Source organism: Neltuma alba, unplaced genomic scaffold (genome assembly GCF_004799145.2).
Source record: "Neltuma alba isolate B1F8T4 unplaced genomic scaffold, ASM479914v2 tig00012055_pilon, whole genome shotgun sequence".
NCBI lineage: Eukaryota > Viridiplantae > Streptophyta > Magnoliopsida > Fabales > Fabaceae > Neltuma > Neltuma alba.
Window position 1 is genome coordinate 100,906 of NW_021636619.1, and position 22,870 is coordinate 123,775.

The following is a 22,870-nucleotide window of genomic DNA, read 5'->3' on the forward strand; positions in this document are numbered from 1 at the left end:
TAGCTTCTCTTGCATATTATTTTGCTCATATTTTCATTTGTATTGCTTTATTTTTTCATTTGTTGGCTTTTTCTTTTTAAATTCTTACTAGAGTATGGATTTACTAATGGTAGAAGTTGTGGCTCTGAGGAGGGACATATCAAGACTTACCTAGGAAATCCGTGATATGAAAACTGGATAGAGTAGTCAAATGTTATAGGTAAAAATAATGAAAAAGGTACTTTTATTTTTATGGGAATATTGTATAACCCTTTTGTCTTTTTGCACTAGTTTGTTGTTTTGTACATGGCTACTTAGCTCAATGTAATGGCTACTCTTGTTTTTAGCTGTAGAATGATAATTTGAATATCCTCCTGAATTCTCTCTGCCCCGAATTTTCTCTTCTTTTTTGTTTTTCTTTTCTCCATAAATCTCTGCCCTTAACACCTGGTATCAGAACAGACTCGATTTTGGAAAATGGCGAATGGAGCCTGATCACAAAAACAACTCAGGGAAATCTATGAGAAGCTACATGCGAATATAGATAGCCTGTTTGAGTGATTGAAAACACAATTAGAAAGGGTACAAGACCTTTGTAGTTAGCTGGCCAGAATGCAAGATCTTCTGCATCGCATGTCACTGCAGATGCTGGACATTCAGAATCATGGGACTCGAGCTCATAGAGAATCGCATGAGAGTGACTATCACATACCTACTAGGTATATGAAACTTGACTTTTTGATTTTCTCTGTCACTGATGTGAATTCCTGGTTATAAAGTGTGAATGCTATTTTATTCTAGATGGCACCCCTGATACGAAAATTAATATTTGCAATAAAATATATTAGTCAAAGCAAAGTCATTTATTATTAATTTACTATATATTATGTTTCTATTTTTTATTATAAATTTTTACACGTAGAATTGTACTTAATTTTATAATTTTCGATACGTATACTTCTTTTTTTTTTTAATTCTTTCTTATCAATGTTCATATGAATTATTGTTACCTTTTTATTTTGTAAATGTTCGTTTGTAGAGTTGTACCTTTTTAAATTGTTTGTTGTAATTTTACACGCAAAGTTGTTACTGTTCTATTTTTTGTTGTGAATTTTCATATGTTGTAGAGTTGTACTTTTTCTACCATTTGTTGTAATTTTGCACATCAACCGTTGTTATTTTTTTATTATTTGTTGCAAATTACCATATACAGAAAAATTAGAAAGATGGTGAAGAGAAAAGACAGTGAAAGGAGGCTAACAGTAAGAAAGAATTCGCTACAGGAAAGGAAAATTCCACAATACTGGGGGGCTGCTACCCATTATAATATTGGAAACAAAAAAAAAAAGATAACTAGTCATTGACTATAGATATGCATTAAAACACTCATTTGTTTATTGTAATATGTTCTTTTTATGTAATGTATCTAACCTTCGTTGTAAATTGAGGACAATAACAACACATTAATTTTGGAAATTTATAACGAAATATAGAAAAATACCTATTCTACAAGGTGAAATTCACCCCAAAAAAAATAATAATAACAACTCAAGAGTAGACAAATAACTATATATATATATCTTAATATAAAAACTCATTTGATTTTTTTTGATCCTAAATATAAGACTTTTATCTACTTAGTATTTCATATTTATTAAATTTTTTTAAAAAAATCCTTATAATTATAGTAATTCTAGCCAAAATACTTAATTAGTAAGAATATTTTAGGAAACACAATACATATTTATTACAAATAATTAATTTAATTAGTTTTTTTACTACTTAAATTAGTTAACTAACTTTTATACTAAGAAATGAAGATAATATAATCGCTTACAACAACAAATAGAAAAATATTGAACCCCACGCTACTCGTTCGAACTCAAGCTACGAAGTTGGCAGACAGCAGGAGCAACGGATCCCCAAGAAAATCGTATTATTCGTTGATAATAATTATTTTGAATTGGAAAAAGACATTCATTTTACTGTTTTAATTTGATTTATTTATGGAGGCTTTTATTTTTCTATCCTTATTTATTTATGCTCATTTTTTGTATTTTGGCTGAACAAGTGAAATAGGTATAATGAGAAGATGACCAAAATGAATAAGACAACGTGGCATGCTTGGAATATGCTTATTTTATTGCTCACTGAGACACAAAATGATTAGTGAGTCACACATATATATACTTGATTCAATAATTATATTAGGAAAATTTCACCTTATTTGACTTTATTTAAGTTTTGGTCCTTAAAATTTAAAATTAATAGTTTTTATTCTTCAAATTTAACCTCATTTTAATTTTGATTCTTATTTCCAAAGACCAAAACCACTGCTCTTGAGACCACAAAAATCTTTAGTCGGACAAAAATAAAGTCAAATTTTAAAGTCCAAAACTATTAGTTTCAAATTTTAGGAATCAAAAGCCACACTTTCAAATTTTAAGGAACAAAAGCAAAATTTGAATTTTAGGAACAAAAAATAGTATTAACCCAACAAAGTAATAACACACGTGGCACAATTTAAAAAGGTCAAACTTGTGTCGTTGATTCAAAGGTAAACTGAATCCATAAAGTTTTCCCATTACATGTATATACCAGGCCCTAGGACTCAATCAACTAACATAATAGACTCTCTACTTCGTACACAGATGGACAGACCTGGGAAGGTGGCCGACCACGGAGTTTGACACGTTCAACACCGACCCTTCAGAAAACCGGACACGAAAAAACCTCTGGAAAAAAAGAACATTAAAACCACACCTAATAAAGCATTTTCACTATTATTGAGTTTCCATCAAATCAATGTGCCATGTAAACTAAATATGGTTCATGGTGGCTATTAAACCTCTAGTATCTATGTTATTGCATTCTCATTATTCAAGTTGAATAAGATAAATTTTTAATAATATGAAATCCTCAATTACGTGTATGCCCGATTTGTTCCTCCATAAGGGATTTTTCCTCTCATAAAATTGAAGAGTCAACTATCTAAATCTAAATTGTAACATCTATAAATATGTGGCCCGATTAATAAAGGGCCAAAGAAACTTTGAATAGAACTAATGGGCGATGTTTGGTTGCAGTTTAGAATCCGTTATTATATGTTTACTCTTGTTTTTATTGTTTTTATGTTGAAACAGTTTTTTTTTTTTTAAATCTGTGGCCAATGAGTTTTGATATATTAGGGGTCTCCGTATTTATAGAAGCTTTAATTTTCATACTTATCCTAATTGTTGGTTTAATTTATGCATGGCGGAAAGGAGCACTAGAATGGTCTTAATTCTTGAATATCGTTCACACACATCTATATAATGCCGATGAAAATAAATTATGTTCTTACATAGACAACAAAATCATAGAAAAAGACATCAATGCGATAGTATCTAAGTATCCTTCGAAAGGAACTGTTGGTGAGTTAGAATATGAGTTTTGCTTCCTGCAGATAAACAAAGAAGCAAAATTAAAAGAAAAAACAAACAAAAAAATAATGTGTAAGACTCAATACAATCTTTTGCAAGCAAGAGGGAAGGAACTTACTTTTGTAGAAAATTGAGGGGCCACAATATAGAACATTATCTGGTGCAATCATCTCTGTATCACCATTTTTATCAAGATTCACAATCCTCAAATATGTTTCTTGTCCTAGGCACTATCTGTCCAAGTTTTCTGCTCTCAACTTCTATGATCCAACATTGTCAAGAGAAAACAGGATTGCTGTTCAGCCACCAGAATAAACCTACAAAGCCAATAAAAATATGAAATGTAAGATCTTTAACCTCATGAACTAATGTTGAAGCAAGGTTCTTCTACACTTTCCTATTGAAATGAATTTAGCAGCATAAAAAAAGATAACTTTTGCTATATCTAGTATGACTTGCTGAGAAATTCAACTTATATAGTAAATAAAATACTCAAGAAGAAAGTTTCTTGTTCAACTCGGTTAACAAAGAATCAGCCCAACTTTCTTCTAACTTGCATCGAAGTTGGGAAATTTAATGTCAAATGTTAGCTGATGATAATTGCTTGACCCAAAAAAAGAAAAAGTTTAATGGCATTCTAGCAGTGAAGGCATACTTGAATTGAGCTACGAGAAATTGCATCCAACTTATTACATTGATTTTTGGAATTTTCCGACCAATTACATGAGCCATCTTGCATTCAAAAAAACATTCTTTAAATGATATGACAACAGAATATAGTATTACACTCAAACACATAAGGGTAGGCTTCTATAAAATACCAACATTTAAGGGATTTTGACCCAACTACAAAAGCTGAATAGCCATCCAAATGAAAACTTTGCATTGTGGTGTCATTGTTTTGTAGCATGATTTCAATAAACCCCTTATAAGTAGCATTAATAATCAATTGTCCATCAACGGAGGCCTATTCAAAGGCTTACTGGGAAAATCAAGTTTGTCAACTACTGTTAGGTTATGTTGGTCACCTAGCTGAAATGGTACTTCTCACTTAACAAATGAAATCCCATTAATGGCAGCTCGAACTTCTCCATTGATTGTCAATTGTGGCAGAACCTTTAACACGTAAGTGTCAGTTATATTGATGAAGCCATAATGATAGGATCTCTAAGGATTGGGATGAGCTCCGCTAGTAGAAGTATTTTGCCTGATCAACAATACAAATAATTTACTGAAAGTACTCAAGTGAAGAATGAAATCATGAAAGAAAAATGTAGTAAAGAACCAATTGGCTTTCTTGTTAAATATTTGCAGCTATGCAACAAAAGTAAACCAAGCTATTAAATCTGTTCAAATGTCACTATAGTGAGCATATATTTCATCAAATTCTAACGTACCTTACACTAAGTGCTTGATTCATTGATTCCTCTATGTAGTAGACATCATTTGGCGGGTCTAGTAGAGGACCAGTAGCAAGTTTGTTGGAATGAGAATAATGCAAGATCGCTACCCCAGTGACCCTCTACTACAATGATCCATTCACAAATTTGGCACTTGCTACAATATATTAGTCTGAACTCGCGTTTTGATCCATAAAAACCAGAAAAGAGTAAGACTGCCCAACATGAATATCAAATTGGGCATAACTTGCTTGAATTGTATAATAACGCTCTGTTTCTGCCAGCAGTAGATTATGATTCTGTATCCTAAAGTTCGAGCTAGTTGATATCCCCACATTGTCCACGTGCATTCTATATGTCTTGCCTGCCAAATTTATTTGTACTTTTGATCAAGTTTCAGATTCTTCAACCCAAAATCTTACTAACATAATAGAATGCTAGAAATAAACATATTAATAAGTTAACGAGCACTAATTCTTTACAAAAAAGAATTAGGGTTATATTCATAATGCTATTCTTAGTACTGAACACAACACTGTAGTTCAAATCATAGTTGGAGATTAAATATCTCGTCATGTGTCACATCATCCCACATCCCAAATCATGTCAATTTTGGCTGTTATAGAGAAGAAACTTTTAGAGAAAATAATGAGCAAAAACATTTTAAATTCTCAACTAGAAAATGAAACAGCAGGAACACATTGTTGGAAATTAATTTATTTTAAGTTCTTTGAATTATTCATCTCATTACCCATTATTCCCACTATCCCATTTTCCCGTTATTGATTATTTGTTGCATGATTTTTGCTGCCCACATCCCATGCATTTAGGATTAATTAGATTCCATTATCCCATTTTGTGAGTCATGGCTAATTTTTAGGAGGTGGGGTTATTATTTTTATTATTTATTTATCATGTAATCTGCCTATTTAAAGGCCCATTCAGTTAATGCAAATCATGAGTTCATTCTCCTATTTTTCTCTCTACTTTATTATTTTATATTTATCACACATCAGGTCCATTGCCAAAAAATATGAAAGAGAGAAAAAAAACAAAAAAGGGTAACAACTTAAAGTGAGAAACATGTTAGATAAATGATGTACTCAAGAAAGCAATGGAGACCATTAAAAATGACCAAGATACAGTAGACAAATTATCTTCTCAAGTACGATGAAAAGAGAGGACAATACCAGGATCAACATTAATAGTTTCATATTGGTGTGTCCAATTCAATCTGGGAGGAAAACGACAATTTGCGCCAAGTATACCATGTTGCCATCCATTTCTTCGCATTTGAACCCACAGTGTAGCACAGACGTTTGCCATAATGTTTAAACATCCATAGATATCATACATAACAGGGGGCTTCCAATTGTATTTAATTATTATACTTTTTGTTGTCATGGAGATAGTATCATCATGTGTATCATCATTAACATCACTGCTTCTTAAACTAGAGAGAGTAGAAGTATAAGAATCGTAATTTTTTATACTAACCAAGTAACAAGCAGATCTTCATCCAATTCATTCAGCACATTCACAACTACATTGTTACCAGTAGTAACATTTATAAGAGGACCTGGAAACTTTTCACTGATAGCTACAGCCTGCAACAAGATTGTATTGAACGGCGGAGTGAGACAAAGTTCAAAGGGAATATGAAAAATAAATGTGATTTAATTTTCTTAAACTTTGGATTTCTTCAGCGCAGAAAATATAAAAATAACGTGGAAAAGTTTTTGTAATTTAATTGAGGAAGTACAAAATTTGCTTTTAAAATGAACAGATACAAAAAATAGACTTACATTCATACCACAAAAAAAAAGGACTTATATTACAATTACTCTTTAATCAAGTCCAATCTTATAATTGACACTAATTACTCACACCAAAAGCTCTGGAGCCAATAACCAATAACGATTTCGTTAAGGCAAGTGTTCATTGAAAGTAAGCAAAACGCCACTCCATTTAACAAAAACATTGCAATTGCGACGTTTCACAATCTCCATATCACAGTAAACGTTACGCAACTTACACTAAAGCCCCTTCTTGTGGTTTTATTAATTTATTGGTTTACTAATTAAATTATTCAACGATAATAATATCTGGAAGACTTAGCGCTGGATTAAAATATGAAAATATATATTTCGATCTTTTTTGTTTTAAATTTATCGACTCTATTTTTTTTCATTTTTTATTTGCCAGCATTTTTGTTTGTTATTTTTGTCAGCATTTTTTCATGAGCTTTTTTTTTTAGCTTAAATAGTGTGCTTAGACAACAAATTTGGAAACCACCATTAGTATTTGTTTGACTTAATTGGTACAGCTATTTGTTTTGTGAAAAATTGATTACACAACAAATGTGAAGACCATCATTAGTTCTCCCTTTCTTCTCTATAAATAAATTACTTTGGTTCAAAATAATTTTTTTGTTTGATTTTTTTCCCGTACCCAAAACATAAGTTTTGAGGAGTAATGTTCTTTACGCTTATTTGTGCAAGAAATTTTTTATTTATATTCAAATACGACCTCTAATCCTTAATATAAGAGTTAATTGATTAATTTAAATAAATTAAGGAAGCTAGTTAGGTTAGTTATTTGTAATAAATATATATTGTATTTTTTAAAATATCCTTACTAATAAAATATAATAGATAAATATGAGAGACAATATGAATTGGAGTCTTATAGTTATAACCAAAAAAATCAAACGAACTCTTATATTAAAAACCTGAGGTAGTATGTCTTATGATTTACTTATCACCAAAGTAAATAATTATTGACCGACTATCTACAAATCACCATTTTGTTTTTGCCAACAATGACCATTTTTTTTATATTTGGCTTGGCTTTCACCTGGCATCAAGTCTAGGCTGCTCTATCCTCGTAGCAAAATAATGTCCTTTATGTATTTACTTATCAAAAAATATCTTATCGAATTGGGAGCATGAGATCACCAGGATCCCTAAAACACTTCGTCCAGTGTGATAACTTATTACGGTGTTAAAACTCAGACACCAAACTGACTTTTAGCTTTTTTTAATTTTAATTTCATATCGATATTTTGTTTCATAAAATCAAATACTAATAATTTCATTTCTTAAATTCTTTTTATAGAATTCGTTCTGATATAACTTTCAACCTTCACTTATTCTTTTTGTATTGAAAATTTGAAACTCAATATAATAGAGATTGATGACTATTTTAAGGAAACAAGGGATTAAAAACAAAATGTGAAGCTTAAAGAAATGGGGCTAAAATTACTTTGATATGTATTAGATGGAAAAAAAAAAAAGTAATAGTAGGGGTATAATACTAAAAATAAAAATTTAAAAACGTTAAATTTAAATTTTAAAATATCAAGAAATTATATGCAACTAATATAAAATGCAGAAAGTTTTGAATATTATAACCTAAATTTTAATCAATATTAGATGCCACATAATCTTCAGTATCTAACGTGACACTTTTCTTTAGTAACTTAACAATAAATGTAACCATATAAAGTTTAATGTTTAAAAATTAAACTTTAAGGTTATGTTAACTTTATGCATTATCTTTTTTATGTTAATAAAATAATTTTGCTTCAATTCAAGTTGTAATTATTCATAAAAATTGGGACTACGTTCATATCTTCTATCATTTTTTTCTTTCGGGTGAAATTATATCATATTAAATTATTGACATATTGATAATGGCGTAAGAGAAATAAAAATAATACCACTATGTTTCTTACTATAGGTCACTTGTATCCCAAAAGTTTATTTCAAATATAGGTCATTTGTAATATAATTAATTATCTTTTTCTAATTTTAGCCCTATTAATTTAATACAAAATTAATTAATCTCTCTCTCCATCTCTCTTTTAACTTTTTATTTCCTATGCAATCCATCCCCTCCTCCTTCTCTTTCTCAACTTTTAATAAGGGTAAATATGAAAAAAAAAAAAAGGTTAATTTAATGTATTTTTTAGTTTGCGGGTTTGGGATACAAGTGAATTATAATAAGAACAAAATGGTACATAAAAAACAACATTATGTATATTTTTATTACTGAGTGTATCTTTAAGCATTTTCAACCTATGAATATGTAGTAAAAACTATATATTATAAACCATATAATTTTTTAACTTGTAAATTATCATTTCAAGCCGAGAAACGTGCAGAGCTTTTCAAAGTATATAAATTTATATTTCTATTACAAAAATTTTCAATAAAATTATAACATGTATTAAAGAATTATATTTGTTAGGGGTATTGATGGCAAAAAATATCTGTTAGGGGGACTTTTTTGGGCTTTTTTGAAACTTGGATGAACACAAATAGCGCCAAAAGAAAACAAGGTCGCGAAGCTCCATTTTTTAACAAACTTTTGCCCATCTTGTTTTTTAGTCTGGAATATAACGCTAAGCTTATAAATTAAGACCTCAATGTTATATCTTATTGAAGTCTCGATATCTATAGCTTACCCTAGTTTGAGTAGCTTCTTTCGTATTTTATTTTTCTCTTATTTTCATTTGTATTGCTTTGTTTTATTTGTCATTTCCTATCTTTTTCTTTTAAATTCTTAACAGGGTATGGATTTACTAATGGCGGAAATTGTGGCCCTGAGAAGTAAGATATCAAGGCTCAGTAAAGAAATTAGTGATATGAGAACTAGATAGTGTAGTCAAATGTTATGGGTAAAAATAATGAAAAATATACTTTTGTCCTTATGGGTATATTATATAACCTTTTTGTCTCTTTGCATTTGTTTGTTGTTTTGTGCATGGTCATTTAGTTCAATATAACAGTCATTTTTGTTTTTAGTTATAAAATGATAAGCTAAATATCCTTTTAAATTCTCTCTTCCTCTCTACTTTTCTTTTCTCCACAAATCTCTACCCTTAATACTTGGTATCAGAGCAGACTCGATTTTGAGAACTGATGGATGGAAACTGATCACAAAAACAGCTCAGGAAAATCAATGAGAAGCTACATGCGAATATAAACAGCCCATTTGAGTGATTGGAAATGCAGTTAGAAGGGGTACAAGACCTTCGGAGGGGTATAATGCTAAAAATAGAAATTTAAAATTGTTAAATTTAAAGTTTAAAATATCAAAAAATTATATGTAACTAATATAAAATGCAAAAAAATTTTGAATATTATATAGCCTAAATTTTTTAATCAATACTAGATGTCACATAATCTTCAATAATCTAACATGACAATTTTCTTTAGTAACTTAACAACAAATGCAACCATGTGAAGTTTAACATTTAAAAATCTGCCTTTATGGTTATGTTAACTTTAAAGCTTAAAATAACTAGGAGATTATATGCAATTGAAATAAATTTTAGAGCGTTTTGAATATTGTCGCATTTATATTGTAATTTTTACTATGAATTAGTAATTTAATTTATAGTAATTTATGAAATAATATTCTAATTATGAGTTCTATTTCTTTTGGTGTGTGTATTTATACATCATCATATGATATTTATAAGATAAAGTATTTTGATGATTTATAACTATAAATACCTATCCATGTATAACTATAAGACATTGATTTTTAAGATATTAAATATTAACATATTTTAAAAAACACACATTTTATCGTTCCACATTCTTGTCTCACTTATTTGTAAAATTGATGCTTTAATTTTTAATTTTATAATCTTTTTCTGGGGAAAAAATGTGTAACATTAAGCTAATTATAATATTTAAATACGATATAAATAATATTATTAATCCTAACTATAACATATTAATTACTTCAAAATTAACCATTACAATAATTACCAAATTCAAATTAAATTTAACTGGAAAGACCATTAGAGATAAATCAACCCGTGCATTGCGCAGCTACGGGTCTAGTTTTTATTATATATGGGTCTAGTTTTTGTTATATAATGATTCAATTGAATTTGGATTTCTGTACTTTCTTAGTGTAACTTTGTCCAAATTATTTATTTGCTTTTGTCAAAATTATTTTAAAGGATGGTATTTGGATCACTTGTATGAAAATTGGTGACATTTTAATGTTTGAAATGTCAATATGATTTTTTTACCTGAACGTTAATATGGATTGAAATATCATGTTCTTTATTTCTTTTGTTCTGATTGAACAGTCGGTGCACATTACTGTACATGATTTAAAGTAGTTTTTCTTGAACATTTACAAAATTAAAAAAAATTTATCATTTACAAAATTATAAGTTTAAAACTTTAAATCTCGACTATCTAAATTTAATTTATGTCATTTGATCAATGCATGTCATTTTCTTACACAAATGATTATTTGATTGTATTAAGGTAACTAAATATACATGATCTTTTTTATGTTAATAAAATAATTGTGCTTCAATTCAAGTTGTAATTATTCATAAAAATTGGGACTGTGTTTATATCTTGAACAAGCTTTCGCTCGCCTTATTCTTTGGTCTAGAATATAACGCTATGCCTATAAATTAAGACCTCAATGTTCTATCTCATCCACAATTTATGCTGGTTTGAGTAGCTTTCTTCTTATATTATTTTGCTGATATTTTTATTTGTATTGCTTTGTTTTATTTGTTATTTGTTGTCTTTTTTTTTTAATTCTTAGCAGGGTATGGATTTACTAATGGCGAAAATTATGACCCTGAAGAGTGAGATATCAAGGCTCAGTAAAAAAATTCGTGATATGAGAACTAAACAGAATAGTCAAATATTATGGATAAAAATAATGAAAAAAGTACTTTTGTCCTTATAGGTATATTGTATAACCTTTTTGTCTTTTTGCACTAGTTTGTTGTTTTATACATGACTATTTAGCTCGATGTAACGGTCACTCTTGTTTTCAGCTATTGAATGATAATATGAATATTCTCTTGAATTCTCTCTACCCGGAATCTTCTCTTCTTTCTGCTTTTCTTTTCTCCATAAGTCTTTACCCTTAACACCTGGTATCAGAGCAAACTCAACTTTAAAAAATGGCAAACAGGACCTGATCACAAAAACAACTCAGTGAAATTGAAGAGCAGATATAGATAAGCTGTTTGAGTGATTGGAAACCCAATTAAAAGGATCATAAGACTTTCATAGTTAGTTGGCCAAAATACAGGATCTTCTGCATCGCATGTCGTTGCAAATACTTGACATGCACAATCAAGAAACTTGAGCTGGTGGAGAATCACATGAGAGTGAATATCACATACCTACCAGGTATACAAAACTAGACTTCTGATTTTCTCTGCTACTGACGTGGATCCTGGTTGTAAAGTGTGAATGTTATTTTGTTATAGATGGTACCTCTGATACTTGGAAGACACTATTAGCCAATATAACATTAGAAAGTGAAGCATATCAATGGTTTCAACATTTTGAAAAGAGATGGAATGGGGTAGTACTATGGATGTTTTCTCTAAAGCTATTTGGATTCATTTTAATCCATTATATGACAACCCTATGGAAGTTTTGATGCGTTTCAAGCAAACGAGCTCCCTTACGAATTACCAATGTGACTTCGATAACCTTATGTGTAAATTGGATCTACCTGAGGCTAAGAGGATGAGCTATTTCATCCTATGGTTGAAACTAGAGTTATCTAGCGAGTTGAAGTACTTATATGCATCATTATATTATATATTAGTTTATAAGTTAAGCAAATTAATTTGAAAAAAATGATAAATATAATAGTTTAAAATAATTTATTTAATTTATATAATATCTTCAAATTAGTCAACTGTATCACTTATTAAGAACCAAAAGAAGTACTTGGGTGCAAGCAATGAATCTCGTATCTTAAAAAGGAAAGTTGTCATCATGGATAAATACATATAAAAGACTTGGAGGCTGAGAAAATGACATGAGAGAAAATGTGTGTGTGTTGACTACGATGATAAAAAGATGGATGGACTTGAAAGTGAAAATGGATGGAGAGAAAATGTGGTATTTAGTAAGGTCCAAAAGAATAAAGTTAACCAATATTTATGAGAGTTGATGAATTTTGTTATTTTTTTCATTGTTTAGAAAGTTTGTACATATTTTTAATCTAAGTAAATTTTATGGTGCCCAGTGCCTCTTGATGTAGATCACCTTAAAACTAACATCATGAGCCCACTAACGGTAAATTAACCAACATTAATGGCATGCTATCAGATGTCCCTTTTTGATAACTTCATGTATATTTTTACACCGGAATAAACTTTATAGTATGTAGTGCCCCTCAAGGTAAATTGTTATTAAAATTACCTTAAACCTAACTTTGTGTGCCCACTAATGTTAAACTAGCAGATATTAATGACGTGATGTCCCATTTTGACAATTTTATGTATATTTTTACACTTAAGTCAAAGAAGCCGATGGATGAAAACCTGAGTAGATGAATTTCAATGAAGATGAACAAAGGAGGTAAGGAGAGAAGAAGGGTGGCCGATGGTGGTGAAGAAGAGACACTGCCGACAATAATTGTTGAGGACAAATATTGTCTTTTCACTTGAATTATTGAGGACAAAATTAATAATTTACAAAGAATTTTAAGACTTCTAATGAATATTTATATAGGGTGTCTTTTACGAATAGTTATTACCAAAAATGTGCAACCTTTTTTATTAGTAAAATTTCTTCTACTATCATTAAGCCGAATCAAACAGGTTAACAATAATGTAATAAAGATCATCAATGTATGCCTCTGATAGGATTAAACAAATTGACCCTTGTTCCTACTCATAAATCACAAGGAGTGTTCTAGTTATTCTAATGTAATGTTTATTAGAACTTGACATATTGGTATTGTTTTAATCATATTATTTTTTATTAACATATATATCAATATTAATATATGTAATCTATAATTATCATAATAAGTCATCATAAACTAATATTGTTTTTTTTAAACTCTTTTGATTTTTTTAATTTTTTTAATCATACCAAACATACAATTAGCGTTACATGTTTTGTTTATTTATATTAATTTTTAAAGAATTTATTCCATTAGTAATTATAATTCATCATATCAGTGGATTTAGTGCTTATACTACCGCCAATATTTAATATAAAATCTCGTTAACTAATTAAATAAATTATTTTAAAATATTATATTTATCTCTTTTTTTCTGAACTAATTTTTTTAGCTTATAAATTCCACTAACCCCACTTGCAACTTAAAAACCCCCTGCCAGTGGCCAGTGCTGGAGCTCCAGGCCCTGTGAGGGTACCGGAAAAGTTCTTTGCTTTTTTTTCTTTTTTTACGAATGGTGGTATATTTTTCTTTTAGTTTTAAGTTTCAAAATCTCAAATGTGAGATTTGTTCCTTGATTGGGATTTGTTGATTTGAAATACCTTACTTAGATTATACAATTTTTAAGGTCTTTAGATATCATTTCCCATTAAATTTAACATGTTAGTTCACAATTTTCAATTTCAAGTTAAAAATTTTTTTCCCATAATACAATTGTAATAAACTTGGGCTAAACATAAGGGCATTGATGTAATTTGATTAAATTTTTAAGTTGCTCTTTGAATCCTATAACCTAATTAGGAATTTCATAAATTTAGTGGTTTTTAAATTATGATATTCAATATAGTATAAAAGTTAACAATAATGTTAATCATTACATAATTATATTTTAAAATATTTTAATATAAATTTTTAAGACTTATGATATAATTCTTTTTCAATAATAAAAGTAAGAAAATCAAATTTTTTATTTTATAATGATGAAACTGCAAACAAATGGTTGATAAAAGTAATGTTTTACTTTGAATATTTGCTAATTTACATATTTTTAAATTAAAAATTAATATATCAGTGTTTAATTGCTGAGTAATCATTTTAAAAATGTTAAACCAGTTCCTTTTTCTTTTTTTTTCTAACAAAATGATCGCCTATAACACCAGTGCGATCCCAATTCAGAATGGAGGCCAACTCCGAAGAAGCTTCAGCAATGGTATGGAAACCATCCATAGCATCAAGTCCTTTCTTTGCCAGATGATCTGCAGCTTTGTCGCACTCTCGGTTCACATACTCAATCCTGACTATCCAGTCTCTGCCAATAAGAGCTCGAACTCCTTTAAGAATATTGTAGTCCGCATGACACTCATCAGATTCCATATTAATTAGCTCTATGGCTTTTTTTTTTTTTTTACTTTTGCTGAGACAAATTAGGTAAATTACCCAATATTGCACAAAACCTAAGAAATATATCAAATTGTGTGAGCCTAGTGATTTATCATAAATGTTAGAATTTATATTAATATATAAAAGTTAAGTTGATGTATCATATTTTGACAAAATAGAAATGCCTATATTTTAACAATCCAATTTTTCTGTTAGCATCAAAATGCAAAAATGCAAAGTTATTGTCAAATTAATGATCCAAGTAAAACTACGGCAATTGCAATTGATGACAAGTGCAACGCACATTCCATTTTTCAAAAAACTCGTCAAATCTAGTCGACTCCTTGTATTTTACTGTCGTCATTGCCTTCTTGTTTGGGCTTCCATTATCTTGGTTCTGCTTCAAGATTTGGAAAGAAAACAATTAGGGGTTGCGACTAGCAAACTAAGGCCTTTTTTCTTTTTTAACAGTAAAGGTATTATAGTCTTTTCGTAATTTATGATTATAAAATAAAGTTATACAAATATACCGGGTTTCCACGTACCAAACATAATTTTAAAACCCAATTTCCATCCTCATTTCCAATCTCACTCTTCTATTCTCAATTCATCAAAACTCTAGCATACCCACTAAACAAGGCATAAGATGGCAACAACTTGGAAGACATCCAAAACCCAACATCCTCGTCCCACAGAAAGTTCAACAACACAAAAACAAACCATGAGATGAAAGCTCAACTTACAAGTCTCCAAATTTCAAGATAATGAACCAACATGCCATTTCATAAGCACATAAATATCATCTCCTACAAAGTGCACCAACACTAATCCGTATAAAACACAAAGTCATGTTATGTTTAATACGGTTGTGGTCAAGATGGATTATTATTCCTTAGCTCTCTTAGTCGCAAGCTTCAAAAGTGCCGCTGCTACGGTCAGCTTTGTCAATCATTTGCACAATCTGAGCAACTCCTTCTTCGATTTCCTTCTGGATGAGGCCATCGGGCATGTCGAAGGTCCTTCGTTTGATGGACAGAGATCTACCAGCAGGCTGAGGGTCCACAACATCAAGCATCGCTTCCAGCTCATCCACCATTGACCTCTTTGCAGATCGCACCATCATATCAGCTCCCTGTAGATTGAACATGTATACAAATATTAAATGATATATTGACAAATGATTGCTTATGAATTAAATCTTTAAGTAGACTCATAGCAGCAGCAGCAACAGCAATAACAATGACAAGCTTAACTCCATTGGGCAAGCAATATAGATCACTTAACATTATTAGACTCTATTAATAATTAACTATTCTGAAATATCATTCATCATGAGATTCTATCCTGTAACTTATAAAATGCCCTTTAAGTCGTAGATATTCTCTTTCTCTTGAGTATACCAAACATGGACTGATTTTCCCTCTTATCTAAAACCCTAAAAGGATCAATATATCAATACACAACATTAAACTATAGGAAGCCTTGAGCATTTACAGGAAGCCCTAGATGAGCCACACTATCTATCGCATGTGAACAATATGAATTCTTACAACTTTTATGGATATATTGATCTTTAAAGGCCACACTGTTGATACACTATGAATTGTGAGGCTTATTCTCAAACTTCATACAATGGATGGCAAAGCATGTTTAGCTATACCTATATTTTTATTTGTCATGACAATGTATGAAAATATACAACTAAATTTTTCTAGGAAAGAAAATAAAGGTTGTGATGCATTGAAAATGTATGGACGTGTTTTGATTGAAGAAAAATGGTACTACATAAAGATAAAACAACTATAGTTTATGATATCTTCACATGTGAAAATCACAACCCAAAGTAAAACAATCTGCAAACAAGGAAACTACTAAAGGATTTTGCAAGCATAAAGAGACCAACACAAAATGGAAATGGCATTACCTCAATGGCATCAACAGTAAGAAGCAGTACAATGATTTTCTCAGAGAACCTTTGGCGCTCCTCTGCATCACGTGCTAAACGACGTCGGTATGCAAAATTATTGAACTGAGCCCTGATTTCTTTCAACTTCGATTTTGCAACAGCAAGTTCTCTAAGAGCACGAAGAGCCTTTGACCTACGGATCAAGTAAGCCCTAAAGCTTATTTGGATCAACAATGCAGCATCTTGAGCAGATAACTCCTTGTTTTTGCCCCTCTGGTTTTGGACAGCTCCAAACCTCCTTGCAAATGCCTGGGAAACAACACTTGACAACTCAGAACACTACATATAATGTTCCTAATTTCGAGCAGTAGTTTGCACAAATATTTAGTCCATAGAGGATTTTATTGGATAATATTTCAAAATATAATACAATGTATCTAAGTTCGTCATTCCTATTTCAATTATATCAAGTACGGTGTTTCCAATAATTATAAGCCAGGGCACAATCCTCAATCCAGATAAGCTTACATCTCATTTACACAAAATGGATCTCCAGAAAATCTGCACGTAACTAGAAAAATAGAAGAAACTATAGAAGGTTCAATGTTAAAAGTCACTTCTACTGTTTGGCCCGCATTTTAATTTACTTAGCCATGAAGAGGAATAGAAAAACTGAAGTATAATCAATATCAAGTTTTTTCTGCTTAGTACCATATGCCATTACCTATCTAAGTGAAAAGCAGATCAAGGTCAAAAGAATGAAAAACCTGAAGGCAAAACGACCCCGTTTTAAGACGAACAGATGCAGAATCGGGCCAAAAAAAAAATCACAGAGGAGAAAATGTGATTCACCACATACCTGTCTTAAAACAACAGCTCCTTGTTCATTGGGCTCCTCAATCTCCACAATGCGCAATTCATTCTTTTTCTTCCGATCTTTCTCATCCTTCTTCTTTTCCTTCTCTTTCTTGTCCTTCTCCTTCTTCGAATGATCACCACATTCTACCTCGACCGTGTACTTTCGTGAACTGCCACTGTTCTCCCCTTTTCCCTTAATCTCAGCTGTCCATCTAAAGTTCTTCGCAATCCCACATTTCGCCTTCTTCTTCTTCTCCTCTTCCTTCTTCTTCGCTTCTTCTACAATTTCCGCAACCCATTTGTACTTCCTATCAAACCCTTCCTCCTCCGGCCCCTTGATCTCAGCCGTCCACGTGTACTTCCGCTCGCTGCCTTCGATCCCTTTCGACTTAACCAGCCGATCGAACCGCGACTCCAACTGGGCAACTCGGTCACTCAGATTCTGCAAGTAGAAGTCAGTTCCCACCAGCCTCTCCACTCTCTGAACACGCCTCAACAACGGCTTTCGCTCGATGCGCACCAGATCAGTTACGACGTCGTGCACGTCGAAATCGAAGGGGCTCGGAAGCGTGAAATGATTGAAGTTGAAGGGACCAAGAGCGAGGCTAGCATCCAGATCTTCATCAATGAATGAGGGGAAAGTGAGGGTTCTGGGACAAACAATGGAGGTTTCTCTGAAGAAGCAAGGATCTTCAATGAGCTCGAATCGCCTGAAACGCCTCATGATTAACTGAGTCCAATGGAACTAACTCGGTGAGTCAGCGAGAGATAAAGATAGAGAGCGAGTCACGAAATGATGAAAGTGATAGGATCTAAAAAGCGAAGAAATTTCGGAGGACAAAGACAAAGTGATGATGACGAAGGAGAATAAACAAGATCAGGCTATATTTGGGATTTCATATGGTGAAAAGGACAAGACCGGAATGTTGTATTGTGGGGTAGGCGTGTGAAAAGACGAGCGCCGCGTAATGAGACGGCTGAAAAGTCAAAAGTGGGGCTCAGATTTGGATTGAATTACAAAAAACAGTGAGAATCTTTATTCTCTAGGAGGAGGGGATTGCGGTATGGGGCGAAGCATGTGAGCCCCCCTCGGAGATATATATTGACCAGTCACGTGAACACGTACTAACTTTCTGAAAATCCTAGTCACCAAAGCCTGAAACGCAGAAAGATTTTAAAAAGTTACGGACATTATGCTTTTTTTTTTTATATTTGACTCTAATTTTTAATATAAAAATTAATTTAATTTTTAATTTAATTTTAAAGTTTTAACTAATATATGATTAATAAAGGTCTTTTATGAAAGATAACATCTAATTATTACAAATAACTAACTCTATAAATTTTTTTAAGGGAAAATTCTAATTAAATCTATTTGAAATAGTAAAATTCTAATTTTAGTTTTAATTCTTTTAATTGAATTTAACTAACATGTTTTTTCTTAAAACATTATCACATGAAAATTTGGCCAAAAAAATTATCATATAAAAAACAAAAAAAGAAAAATCACAATTATGACCAATAAAAAGTAATTGAAAATTCAAGATAAAAAAATACATAATTTATAGATATCTATAGAATTGCAAAAATATGGGAACTAATAAAAATTTTACGATTTCAAATGTAAAAGATTAACAAGATCAAATATATTTTTTGTGCAAGAAAAAATCAAATCAAAGATTCATGGAATTGTTGAATATCTATCAAAATTAATTTTACTATTTCATAACTTACATTGATACTCATCAATTCATCTTTAATTTTCCAGTCTCTAAGATTTATTCAATATCAAATTTTTATTATATAAAAAAAACTAAAAGGCCATAAATTCTAGAGTTGACATAAATTCACAATTACAAAACACACCTTTGACATAAAATTTAAGAAAGACCATATCCTCATTAGTAAATCTACTAGAATAATTAAAACTAAAATCAGATTTACACCTACTTTCAATTTTCCTTTTTTATTACAAAAAGGCATTCCGGTCTTTTAGCAACATTTGAAAATCCCTAATTAGGCCTCTTAGCGTAATTAGGAATTCGTTAAAAGTATAAGCCTTAATTGAAATTTCATTATTTCAGATGGATTTAATTGGGATTTTTCCTTTTCTTAATCTATTTAAATTAGTTAACTAGCTCTTATATTAAAGATAAAAAATAGTGTAAAATAACAAATTTTTAAGTCATTTTGAACTTAAAACTAATATCAATTAATGTTAAAGTAAAAATTCTTCCAACAAATACACTTTCAAGTACTTTAATAATTCTTAGTTAATATAATATTTAATCTTTTAAATTTGTAAAAATTTTGATTTTAATACTTCAAGTTTTGAACAATGAGTTTTGGTACTTTAATAAAATAATCCAAATTTTTATTAAATTATTAGATCAATAATGTTTTATATTAGAAAAAACTTGTAAGACTAAAATTTGTCATTTGAAATTTAAGGGATTAAAATGAAAATAAAAACATATTTGACGAATTAAAAATGATATTAATCTAATAATTAAAAAATAGGAAAAACATATACGCAGGTCCTTCCAATTTCTTCTAATTTTGATTCACGTCCCTGATTTTTTTTTCCTGTTTTATTAATTCCTGATACTTTAATCAGGCAAAAAAAAAAAAAACTCCTTATACTTTAAACCGTTGGAGGCATCCATCCTTAAAGGTTAATACTGTTGATAAATCACTAACAGAAGTTACAACACTGTTTATTATAAGTGAGGTGGCAGATGACTAGCATACCACAGAGAATCTGGAAATTTATGTTTTCCCTTTTGTTTTCTCATTACCGCAAAGGGCGCCCATAGTGAAAAGTTGCTTAAATTTCTATTTATTTTTTGCTCTGTTTTTGTGGAAAATACTGCAAACTCTGTTTGGATGCTGAGAAAGTGTTCAAACAATACTACAAAGGCACAAAGAATTTGACTATTATGATGGGCTTTGGGTATTTTCTTAGTATCTAAGCAGAGGGCAAGAGAAACCATGATTTGAATAAAAAATTAGAGGGCAAAAAACATTTAAAGAAAATTAACATCTTGCATGTCTAGAGGAACATTTCCAAGTTGGGGAATGACTTGAGTTTAGCTCGCATCTTCTTGGTGGTGAACTAATATTTTGGAAGAAGTCATGGGTGTGATCTATTGTGTTGTAGTTTGGCCGTAAAATTTGAAGCCTGTTGTTTTATTCTTTTGAAATGCTACTTTTTTCCCAGAGGAGAAGCAGCTTGCTTGTTTATTTTCTAAAGTCTAAAGCCTATGTTGTCACATGTTGATCCACCCGTCAACGCCGTTAATGTTTTGTCTAATAGAAGGATGGATGCCTCAAGCAATTTAAATTATAAGGATTTAATAAAAAATAAAGAAAGTTCAATGACCTTATTCAAAATATGATGAAACTACAAGGATTTGCACATTAGTTTTCCCTAAAAAATATGTACGCAATCCTCTGATTCTATTTATAAGATAAAAAGATAAATTTTCCCTTATTTATAAGCCATTCTATTAATTTTTATACTCTTCATTTTTTATTATTATACATATTAATATTTTTTAAATGTATATATCAAATATAAAATGAAAAAGTTAATAAATTTTAAGATAGATAACAAAATTTAATGTTTTTCTTATTTTTCTTGTGACGAGACAGTAAGTGACTTATAAATATGTTTTTAAAAAAATATCTTTTTCATTCTTAATATAAGACCTAATTAGAAAGTTGATATTGGTCATATATAAAAGACTTATTTTACATGTTTTATTAATTTTTTTTTTTCATTGATATTAAACCTATTGATATTCTCTCAATAATAATCAAGTAGGAAAGATAAAAGAGAAAACTAAAAAGATGTTTAGAGTATCTGAGAAAAACATCATATTAACTAATATAACTAATATCATTAATCTATTCAAGTTAGTTAATTAGGTTTTACATTAAAAATATGAAAAGCATAATGTAAATATTTTCCCCTCAGATCTGTCTCAAGAAAGGGACAATATGCAACCTTTTAGGGTCTGTTTGGCTCAATAAGAGGAAAGGAATGGGAGAGATTTTAATGAAAGGAACGGGAAGGGAGAAGAGTGAAAGGATTTTAATATTACCTTATTTAGATTTATAAAAAAGGAGGGGAGGGGAGGAGAAGGGTTTTAATATTACCTTGTTTGGTTCATGAGTTGGGGGGGAAAAAATATTTTGACATGAATAATTTTATCTTTATTTTATTCAAAATATGAGCATAATGGTCACAATATGATAAAAATATTACCTTTTTCCATCCAAATCCTCCCAATTTTGGAGGGGAGGTTGAGGAGGGGAGAGGAGGGAAAATTTTTTAAAATTTTCTTTCCCCCTCCTAAAATTTGTGTGTTACCAAACAAGAAAAAATGATTAAAATTCTTTCTCCTCTCTCCCTTCCCTCCCAAATCCTTCATATCAAACACACCCCAACACTATGTTTGGCTCGACAAAGGGAAGGGGAAGGAAGGGATTTAATCAAGGAAGGGGAAAAGGGAAAGGGAAGGGTAGTTACAAAGGACAGGGGAGGGAGGGAGGGAGGGAGGGAGGGAGGGAGGGAGGGGGGGAGGGGCAGATTTTAATGATCTCCTGTTTGGATTGCTTGGAGGGGAGGTGAGGGAGCAATTTTAATAATACTTTATTTTGTTCTAATAGAAAATTGACTATTTTAACATCATAAAATTTAAATAAATTTTCTCACTTTTTTATTTTGTTAAGATATAACTATATATATAATACAATTCACCAATTTTGATTTACTAGACACAGTCACACTTATTAAGACAAAAAGTCATGAGTGATAGATTTCAATCAGAGAAAAGACCTTGAAGGTGAAAAAAATACCGACGGCCTCTTGGAATTAGAAGAAGAGGGGAAAAAAGGTTTAGAAATGCTCAACAACCTCTTGTTAGATGCTCAAAAAAACTCTCTTATGTAGAAATGTTTACGGTTGATTAGAGGTTAACAAGTCGAAAGGATATATGAATAATTAAAATATTATCTCTCATCTTCCCTTCAAAAAACCCCACTTTTAGAGGGGAGACTAAAAGGGAAGAGGAGGGGAGAAGAGCCTCTCCTCTCTTTAAAAAATATCTTAACCAAACGACTCCCCTCCCCTCCAAAAAAATTGCACCAGCCAAACAAGGAGAGGGGAGCAACTTCCCTCCCCTCCCTTCTGAAAGTCCCGTACCAAACATAGTGTA

General features: G+C 30.6%; 1 protein-coding gene and 1 pseudogene across 1 annotated transcript; both read right to left on the reverse strand.

The window, feature by feature from the left end:
• Positions 1-3,365: 3,365 nt before the first annotated feature.
• On the reverse strand, positions 3,366-14,878 carry LOC114721680 (monocopper oxidase-like protein SKS1; annotated as a pseudogene).
• Positions 14,879-15,463: 585 nt separating this feature from the next.
• On the reverse strand, positions 15,464-18,441 carry LOC114721672 (BAG family molecular chaperone regulator 7). Its single transcript, XM_028907522.1, has 3 exons — positions 17,650-18,441; positions 16,809-17,099; positions 15,464-16,016 (listed from the first exon to the last, which is right to left on the reverse strand). Exons 1-3 carry the CDS (start codon positions 18,370-18,372, stop codon positions 15,786-15,788), a joined length of 1,245 nt encoding a protein of 414 aa, XP_028763355.1. The 5' UTR covers positions 18,373-18,441; the 3' UTR covers positions 15,464-15,785.
• Between the last annotated feature and the right edge of the window lie 4,429 nt (positions 18,442-22,870).